Source organism: Peromyscus leucopus, chromosome 1 (assembly GCF_004664715.2).
Source record: "Peromyscus leucopus breed LL Stock chromosome 1, UCI_PerLeu_2.1, whole genome shotgun sequence".
Lineage (NCBI taxonomy): Eukaryota > Metazoa > Chordata > Mammalia > Rodentia > Cricetidae > Peromyscus > Peromyscus leucopus.
In genome coordinates, this window is record NC_051063.1 from 182,019,241 (window position 1) to 182,029,505 (window position 10,265).

General features: G+C 38.5%; 1 protein-coding gene across 1 annotated transcript; it reads right to left on the reverse strand.

Moving 5' to 3' along the window:
• Positions 1-1,660: 1,660 nt before the first annotated feature.
• On the reverse strand, positions 1,661-9,116 carry LOC114684482 (vomeronasal type-1 receptor 4-like). The gene is made up of 2 exons (XM_028859078.1): positions 8,220-9,116; positions 1,661-1,780 (listed from the first exon to the last, which is right to left on the reverse strand). Exons 1-2 carry the CDS (start codon positions 9,105-9,107, stop codon positions 1,661-1,663), a joined length of 1,008 nt encoding a protein of 335 aa, XP_028714911.1. The 5' UTR covers positions 9,108-9,116.
• Between the last annotated feature and the right edge of the window lie 1,149 nt (positions 9,117-10,265).

The following is a 10,265-nucleotide window of genomic DNA, read 5'->3' on the forward strand; positions in this document are numbered from 1 at the left end:
TGTGTCTTCATAGATATTTCTTTAAGTTAGGCAAGTTTTCTTCTATGGTTTTGTTGAATATATTTTCTGTGCCTTTGAGGTGGTATTCTCCTTCCTCTATCCCTATTATACTTAGGTTTGGTCTTTTCCTGGACATTTTGTGTTATGCCTTTCTTGGCTTTAGTGTTTTCTTTGACTGATGAATGTATTTCTTCTATTGTATCCTTCATGCTGGAGATTCTCTCTTCCATCTCTTGTATTCTGTTGGTTTTGCTTGCATGTATACTTCCTGTTCATTTACTCAGATTTTCTATTTCCAGCATTCCCTTGCTTTTTCTTCTCATTACTTTTATTTCAATTTTCAGGTCTTGAACTGTTTTCTTGACCTGTTTAACTGATTTTTCTTGGTTTTCTTGGTTTTCTTTAAAGGATTTATTGTTTTCTTCCAATTTTTTGTTCACCTTTTCCTCAATTTCTTTAAGGGAATTTTTTATTTACTCTTTAAAGGCCTCTATCTTCTTCATAAAGTTATTTTTTAAGGTTGCTTTCTTTTCCTTCTTCTATACTGTGATATTCAGGGCTTGCTGTTATAGAACTGCTCGGTTCTGGTTGTGCCATATTGCTATTCAGGTTGTATGAGTTTTTGCACTGGTGTCTAACCATCTCTTCTGTTTCTGAGCAAGCTTCTCTTGGTCCAATCTGTTCTTGCTGTGTCTGTCTCAGGGAACCACTGTTTATCCAATCAGAGCTGGTGAGTTCTGTGTCACACAGAGCCTCTTAAGTCATAGGGGAATGAGTAGGTTTGGGGTAGGGTGTGGTTTTTGCTGATTGCAGGGTCCAGTGGGGGGAATCCTGCCCACAGGAGTCTTCCTTGCTGGCCTGTAACTAGGACAGTGAAGGGTGGGGATTGGGGGGGACAGGTTGTGCCTCAGAGCCTAGGTGCTAGAGGCAGGACAATCTGGTTAGTAGAAGAGTCCCTTACCTCTTTGTCCAATTGGAGTTGGTGGATTCTGTGTCTCAGGGAGCCACTGAGGTATCAGGGGCATGGATGAGTTTGGGGTAACAGGTGTGTCTACTACAGTGTCCAATGGGTGGTGGTGGTGGGAGGAGCCATGCCTACAGGATTCTTTCCTTTTGGCCTGCATCTGGGGCAACAATGAGTGGGGGTGGGAGGGCATGGATTTTTACCCCAAAGCCTAGGTCCTAGAGGTGGGACTCTCTGGGTGGGATACGCGTCACACACCTCTTAGTTCCAAAGAGGAAATATTAAGTAATATAAAATATTAGAACATGGTTAGCAAAGAGGACAGTGATGAAGTGAGTAGACTGAAGGGAAAATTGGAATATGATACTTTCAGGAAGTGTGCATTTATTGTGTTCTTTATTCATAAAAAATCATATGAGAAAAATATTTTAATTATCAGTCAAGTAGTGGTGTGAAGGAATTTGGGAAGCAGAAAATGAAATTTCTCTGCTGGATAAATGATTCAGAGGTTGAAAGCCCTGGCTATTCTTTCAGAGGACATGTGTTCAATTCCCACCAAACAGGCCAGCTAAGAGCATTTTGGAATTCATCCCAACTTCCTCTTCTGTCTGACCAGGGCATCGCAAACATGTGCTGCGCAGGCATAACATGAGGGTGAAACACTCATAAGCATCAAATTAAAAATAAATGAATCCCCTAACTGTGGTGAGCATATTCTCCATATTCACATACAGATGTTTCATAGGATTTTGTTAAATGCTCTTGTGTTGGGAGGGAGAAATGAATTAAATTTAGATTTCTAAGGTGAGCAACATTGTTCAGTATGTGTAGATTCACAATTCAATCTCTTGGAACCAAAAGGATAGAAGTACAGTACCAACCTACACACAAAATGTTCTCTTATATCCACATGCTCTCTGGCATATGGAAAACACACACACACACACACACACACACGTTTTATAATATATTTTATAAGTATATATATATATATATATATATATATACGTTTATATATATTATAAAACATGTGTGTATTTAGGCCAACATATATATTTATATATGTTTAATTTTTTATTTAAGAAAATTTTCCACTCATTCTATGTATCAATCACAGATCCCCCTCCCATCCCTCCTCCCACTCCCCCCCAGCTTTCCCTCCACAATCCATCTTCCATCCCTTCCTCCAAAAGTGTAAAGTCTCCCATAGGGAGTCAACAAAACCTGGTATATTCAGTTGAGGCATGATGAAGCCCCACCGCCATTATCAAGGCTGAGCAAGGCTTCCCACCATAGGTAATGTGCTCCAGAAAGCATGTTTATGTATCAGGGATAGACCCTGATCCCACTGCCAGGGTCCCCTCAAACAGACCAAGCTACACAACTGTCTGCCTTATGCAGAGGGCCTAGTCCAGTCATGCTGTCAGACTAAAGTTCACGAGTTCCTACAAGCTTGGTTCAGGTGTCTCTGCAGTTTTCCCTATTACTGTCTTGATCCCCCTTGTTCATTATACATATAAAATGAACTGACAATTGTGGATTATTCCCCATACAAAACACACACATATACAAACTCAAACATAACTTTAGATAGCAAACAGGAATTGTATATTGATGAATTACACATTTGCAGTGACAATTATGAACCACTTTAAAGAAATGGCAGCAAAAAGAGAAGTCTATTAAGGAAAAAGATGGTTTGACTAAGATTGGAAGTACAATTTCTGTGGGATGAGTTGGTAGGATGAAGACCCTGGAAATGCCTCAGCTACATTCTGCACCATCATGCAGTGTGCTGACAAAATTCACTTCTGCAAATCAAAACTATTTTGAGATTTCATCATGCAGCTGTCAGAATGGCTAAGGTCATAAAACATGTAACAGCTCACGCAAGAGAGGTTGTGGAGTAAGAGAAACATTCATCCATTGCTGGTCAAAGTGCAAACTTGTACCACCAATATGGAAATCAGTGTGGCAGTTCTGTGAAAGGCTGAATCCATCTATACAAAGAACAACTTATACCACTGTCTTATTTAAGTTTTGTTTTGTTTTTTATTTTTGTTTTTCCACTGTGAACAGACACCATGATCATGACAACTCTTACAAAGGGAACATTTAACTGGGGTGTCTTGCTTACAGCTTCAGAGTTTTATCAGGATGGGGAAAATGGGGGCATGCAGGCAGATGTGATACTGGAGTAATAGCTGAGAGTCTTACATCTTGTAGACAACATTAAGTCAATTGACTTATTGGGTGTATTCTGAGCATAGGAAACCTCAGAGTTTGCCTCCACAGTGACAAAATTCCTCCACTAAGGCCATACCTATTCCAACAAAGCCATACCTCTTAATAGTGTCACTCCCTGTGAGATTATGAGAGCCAATTTCAAAGTACCACATTCCTCACCTTGATTCCCTTAGCTTGTAACAATATTATAATACAAAAATGTATTGAGTCCAACTTCAAAAATCACCATAGTCTATAACAGTCTCAACAATGTTTAAAAGTCCAGTGTTCAGTCTCTTATGAGATTCATGCAATCTCTTAACTATAATCTCCTTTAAAATCAATATCAAAAACAGATTACATGCTTCCAACTTATAATGGCACAGTATGTACATTACCATTCCAAAAGGCAGGGGAGGGAGCATAGTAAGGAAATATTGAACTAATGCAAGAACAAAGACCAGTTGGGCAAACTCTAAACTCTGCAACTCCATGTCTGATGTCAAAATGCTCTTCTGATTTCCAATTCCATTCAGCTTTGTTGACTCCAATACACTTCTTTCTCTTCTACTGAATGCCTTTTCTGTTAGCAGCTATCCTTGGCAGGTATCCCATGAATCTGTCATCTCTAACAACTTACATTCTCCAAGGTAATTCAGACTGCACTTTCACAGCCTCACATAATGGCCTCTATGGTCCTGCATTCAGGGACACACCTGCCGCATACGTGGCCTCAACAGCTTTATTCTATGACTCCTTTCTTCCATCCTTAAATATAAACCCAGTGCCATGTAGCTGAATCTGCCAAATTCTTCTGCTTCCTGGGGCTATAACATGGCCCCCTCATTCGATTACATCTTCACTAGCTTTCTGTCCTTCACTGCCTGAGTTTGGCTAACCCTAAACTTAGTCTAGAGATCAAGCTGACCTCAAACTCAGAAGTCCTCTAGCCTCTGCCTTCCCAGGGCTAGGATTAAAAGTATGCCCCACAAAACTTGGCTCTAAGCTTTTCTTCAGTTTCTTTTCATAATTTGGAAACTTAGCTCAGAGTTATTTTTTCTCTGAGATCACTACTCTCTTTATTATATTTCTTAAACCATTTATCTCCTTGCACATAGAATTTAGATACATTCCACTTCCTAGTGCTCTTTTTCTCCTCAAAATTTACATTTTGTAATTTACCCTGTTCAACTTGCTCCCTTTCACTATACATCTCCATTAGAGTTACCACTAATATCAACACAAAAGAATCTATACTGGGCTGTTTTATGATTTTTTCTGCCAAACGAATGAATTCAAACCCTTCACTTAAGCCTTAGGCAGACTCTTCAGAAAAGGGCAAAAGCAGCCACACTCTTCACCAAAATATCACAAGAATGATCTCTGGGCAGTATAGTAAACATCTTCTCTTCTAAAATCTCTTGAGTAACCCCCCCCCCATATTTCATCATATCACATTCAGCACCACTATCATCCATGCCCCTAGTATGGCCCATTAAGCTGCACTTATAATGTTCAACTGCTTTTCTAACTTACAGTCACAATCCATATTACTTCAAAAAAAATGCACGGAGATGTCTTCAAAAACAATTCCCCACTTCTGGTAAAATCTTCTCTCTTAGTTAAGATTTTTATTGTTTTGAAGAGATGCAATGGTTATGGGAACCCTCACAAAGGAAACATTTAATTGGGGTTGCTTGATTACAATTTCAGAGGTTCAGTCTGTCATCATTATTGCAGGGAGCAAGGCAGCATGCAGGCAGATGTTGTGCTGGAGAAATAGCTGAGAATTCTACATCTTGCAGAACAGCAGTTGACTGAGTTACTTGGTAGTATTCTGATCATAGGAAACCTCAAACCCACCCCAAAGTGACATGCTTCCTCCAACAAGGCCATACCCACTCCAACAAAGCCACATCTGCTAATAGAGCCAATCCCTATGAGATTATGGGACCTAATTACATTCAAACTACCACATACTACTCATAGGCATATAACCAAAAGTCATTTCTTACAACCACAGAGACACTTCCTCAACCAAATGCATTGCTGCTCTGTTCCTTTTTTTTTTTTTTTTTAAGATTTATTTATTATATACACAGAAGAGAGTTCCAGATCTCATTGCAGATGGTTGTGAGCCACCATGTGGGTGCTGGGAATTGAACTCAGGACCTCTGGAAGAACAGTCGGTGCTCTTAACCTCTGAGCCATCTCTCCAGCCCTGCTCTGTTCCTAATAGCAAAAATTTGAAGAAGACAACGACAAAGAAGAAGAAGAAGAAGAAGAAGAAGAAGAAGAAGAAGAAGAAGAAGAAGAAGAAGAAGAAGAAGTAGAAGAAGAAGGAAGTCCCTCAACATAAGAAAGGATGAAGAAAACATGATACATTTACACGATAGAATATAATTCAGCCACTAAAAAGACAAAATCATGTAATTAACAGGAAAATGGATGGAGCTATAAAAATTCATTCTGAGTGAGATATCCCAACTCAGAAAGAAAATAAGACATGCACTACCTTTTCTGAGAATATTACCTTCTAAGCCAATGAAAAAAGGCTACAATCCATAGAAGCATGAAGGTTAGGTATAGTCTAAGGTAACAAAGGATAAAGGTAGACCTCAATTGGAAATAGAAATATAGTAGATTGTTACAGATGGTTAGGGAGATGGGACAGCAGAATCAAGTGTGGATGTAGAAAAAAGAGTAGGACAGTGGAGGAAATATAGAGAAAGACAGCTAAAATTAAGGGCCATTTGAGGGATATATATTTGAAGGTGATCTAATTGAAATCATCAAATAATGGCAGAGACAGTCCAACCTGAACATCACTTGTCACAAAATGAAGCTTCTTCTACCATGATTAGGTTACATCTATTTGAGTTGTTGGCCAAAGGGATCCCACAGGAATCCTTAAACAAACCAGGATGTTGCCAAGAAGACAGATATTTCTCCACAAGATTGTTTCAAGGCACCCGTGATGAAGAGAGCACCAACACATAACTCTGAACATGGAGAAGTTGATCTAGTGCCTACAAAGAGTTTTCACCCTCATGATTTAGTGTCTGTGGTACAGGAATATACTCTGAAGCCTATTAGAAGAGAAAGGTAATCCCAAAGCCAGCCACAAACTCTGTGGTATACAATGGTGTACTGTCACCAAAATATGCTAGGATAATGGTGATACAAAGTTTCAGGAGTAAATGACCAATATCAGATTTGACCTAAGGACAATTCTATCATATGGAACCAAAATGCAACATTTATTGGGATGCTAAGGACCAAAAAGCCCAAACAGCTCAGGAATCGAGGGTAAAATCTAATAATATTGGTTTAAAGAAAAGTAGCAATAAAATGACTCCTAATGGCATTCTGCTATAAGTATAGACCAATACCTTAGTGAGCAATTATCACAGCAGCCTCCTCCTGCAGAAGAGGGAAACAAATACAGAGACCCACAGCCAGACATTATGCAGAGAGAGAGAGAGAGAGGGAGGGAGGGAGGGAGAGCTCACTTAGAACTTAGAGGTATAAGTGGGATTGTTCTAGCAATTGCCTCTGTCAGGGCTCATGTAACCCTGCAAAAGAGGAGTTGGAAAAAGTATAAGAACCAGAGGGATGGACGACACCAAGGAAATATCAAAGCTCATATAAACTCAAAGAGACATAGGGAGAATGCACATGAACTGCATGGGTCTGCATCAGGTATCTGAGTACATGTAATAGGTTTCAGTTTTATGTTTTTGTTGGATTCCTGAGTGTAGGAACAAGTGGGTCTCTGTTTCTTATGCCTGCCCTTTAGCTATTTTTCTTCTGTTTGTTTGTCATCTCTAACTCCAATGCATTTGTTTTTGTTTCATGTTATTTTATTTTATTATTGTCCCTTAGAAACAGGGTTTTTTCCTAAAAGTAGACAGAAAGGCAGTGGATCCAGATAAGAGGAAAAATGAGGAAGAACTGGGAGAAGAGGGAGAGGGGAAACCATAATCACAGGATATTATGTGACAAAAAATATCTATTTTCAATACAATAAAAAAGTTTTTTTTTTTTAAAAAAAAATGTTAACCTATGGATTTAGTGACATGCCTATCAAAGATCTAGTTTACATGTAGAGGATAAGCTATCAAAAGTGGTATGAAGCCCCAAACACCACAAATAGCTAAGGCAATTGTAAGGGATAAAAACAAAATGGAAAATCACAAAACATGGCATCAAATTACACTACAGAGCCAAAGTGATAAAGTCATCTTGGCATTTCCATAAAAACAAACAGCCAAACATAGGGAATACAACAGAGAACCTGGATATAAATTAACAAAGCTATGGCAACATAATTTATGACAAAGATTGGAGTTGTCATTTTAAGAATGATTCACCTATAAAGAATTAATATCCATGTGGATCCAGGGCAGAATTCTAGGAGGTATTTTAAGAAGTACCGCCAATATGCCTCAAATCAGTGAAAGAACAAAGAAACAATGAAAGGCATCTTCCAAACTCTTTGGATGTTGAGAAGAAGTCAACAGGTATTTCTGTAGAACTACAAGCAGTCTATCAGAGAAGATAAGACTAGAGAAGTCTTCTGGTACTGGTGTAGGAGGATGTAATTGTGAATGGAGGAGGCTCCTGAGAAGCACAAGTTGATGGCCAGTCATGGTTTCAGTATTCCTTGAAGTTAGGATGTAGGACCATCAAGTTGTCTGTGAAAGAAGTCAAGGTGCCCTGACAAGATGAAAGCTACAAGAAGTAAAGTTTTATGTGATTTATTAGCTCACATGTGCATGTTAGCTGGGCAATGGGAAGAATCTAGTAGCTGTAAGTCTCATGGACACTGCTAATTCAATCAACTGATAAAATTCCCATACCCATTTTGGTTAATCTTAGAAAGATAAGATGCTACCTACTTAACTTTCTCTATTAACCTTCTGAGGGTGATGGGTGAGTAAAAAATCTAGATCCCACACAAAACGTATCATCATTCATGCACTTAAAATAAGAATAAATTATTTTTATTACTGATCCACATTGAAATAACCCTGGAAACAATGGAGTAATGTTTCATAAGAACAAAGGGTACGAAAGATGGAAAACACAGCGAAGTGAGTCGAGTGATGTTCACCAGCCACCAGTTGTGATTATACAAAAGAACACTGCACCCTCTCAAGACAGAGGAGAAAGTATAAAAAGTCAGAAAGGTAGACTGCAGAACCAGGATGTTCTTGATTGCTGTGGATTCAGGGGAGGGTCTGCTGGAACCAAGTGAGCTGCGGATGAGTTGTACTCTCTGCTTGTGTCGGCACAGAATAAAAATCATGGAGCTGCTGGACCAGGTGATCAGCAGAGAAAAGAAGACCTCAGGGCACACCATCAATGTTACATAAAATGAGTCACTGATTTCATCACGCTCTACAGTAGGGCAGTATCCAAACTCTAGTTTTGTTGTTATATTTTTGCTATTAAATTTGATAAGTGGATATACAAAGAAAATGAAATGTATTAACATGGAGATGATCCACAGAAGGGAAATGGAAGAGCATATATAATTTACAGTTTTGAATTTATGATCCTTCCAACAGGATTCCCTGGATCTGATGATCATGGCCTGGATGACACTCAAGAGACAGGTCGTTCCAATGGACACACTTCGGCCAACTACTTGAATATATATTAGGATCCTGCATACAAAATCACTCAAGAACTGCTTCAGTCCAAATGCTGCCATTGTGTGGGGCACTCCTGAAGAGAATATGATAATGGCATTGGCTGTCATTAGGTGAAAAAGAATAAAATCTGTGGGCTTTAATACACGTTCTCTGTAGTAAAGGACTAGATAGCAGAACATAAGAAAAAAATTTCCCAGAATTCCAATTACAGTTTGTGATAAGAAAATAATTCTGATTGCCAGAATCCAGAAGTCCATTCTGTGATATAGAACAATGATCTTTAGTTATGCCCCAGTGATTTCTCTGGTCAAAATGAATAACAACAAATGCTTATAGCTTGTGGTAAAAGAAGGACACCTTTAAACCATGGAGCTTCTGATTAGCGTAAGCAGAGGGTCGTTTACAGTCAGGAATTCAAGGCCAGCCTAGAACACATAAAATGATCTCATTCCAAATATTTTGACACAAGTAGTCATTTTCTGTGTTGTCGCTATGAAATTGATCAATGCTTCAAGATGAACATACTGATGAAAGAAGAACCATTAGTTTTCATAGAAAACCCAGCTTTCATGACAATATGATGTTGGCCTATAAGAAACAATGAAAAGTGACAGCTCAAATAAACAAAAATTATTCCAGAAAATAGTAATATTTGCTAGTCATTATGTAAAAGAAGACAATTTCAGTAAAGGCCATATAACTTAAATGTATCTGTTCTTATTATATTGCTTACCTAAAATTAAAACGTAAGTATTGAGAAATTTATAATACCACTCAGAATATATCTATGGTCTTATGACAAGGCCGCCTTATCATTTTTGACTTAACCCAAACTGACTTTTCCTTTCCTACCCCTTCCATGAATCTTCCCTTGGGAATGTAGCCAACCCTTTTCTAGTAACTGGGAGGTCATAAAGTGCAAGTAACTGTGGTTTTGTATTGGTTAAAGTGCTTGTTAGCTTTAGTTCCCTCTGCCAGCTGCCAATGAGGACATAAGTTTTCTGGGTTCTTGGCCTTTTAAAGCTCACTGTGAAATGCATTTGAGGCAGCTTCGTGAGAAGTGTTTTTCTTCAGGCAGTTGCTTAAGGCTGACTCTCAATTTGGATTTTGATGCTCCTGAATGATCATTGGGTCTCAAACCCACAATTGTCTAACATAAAAAAACAATTATTAAGAACACAAAACATATAGGAATGAGGATTCAAAGGAAAACATACACTAAAATAATTTAAGAGCTAGTTATTATGAAAATTCACAGCACATAGACAACACACGCATATGTGCACACCTGGTCAGGGATCTTAGAGAAGTGGGGACAGCTAGTTTGATGAAATCTCACAGAATGTATAACAGAACAAAAATAGGAAAAATGTGCCAGGAAAAGTATCACAGATAACGATAACATCTGATAAATG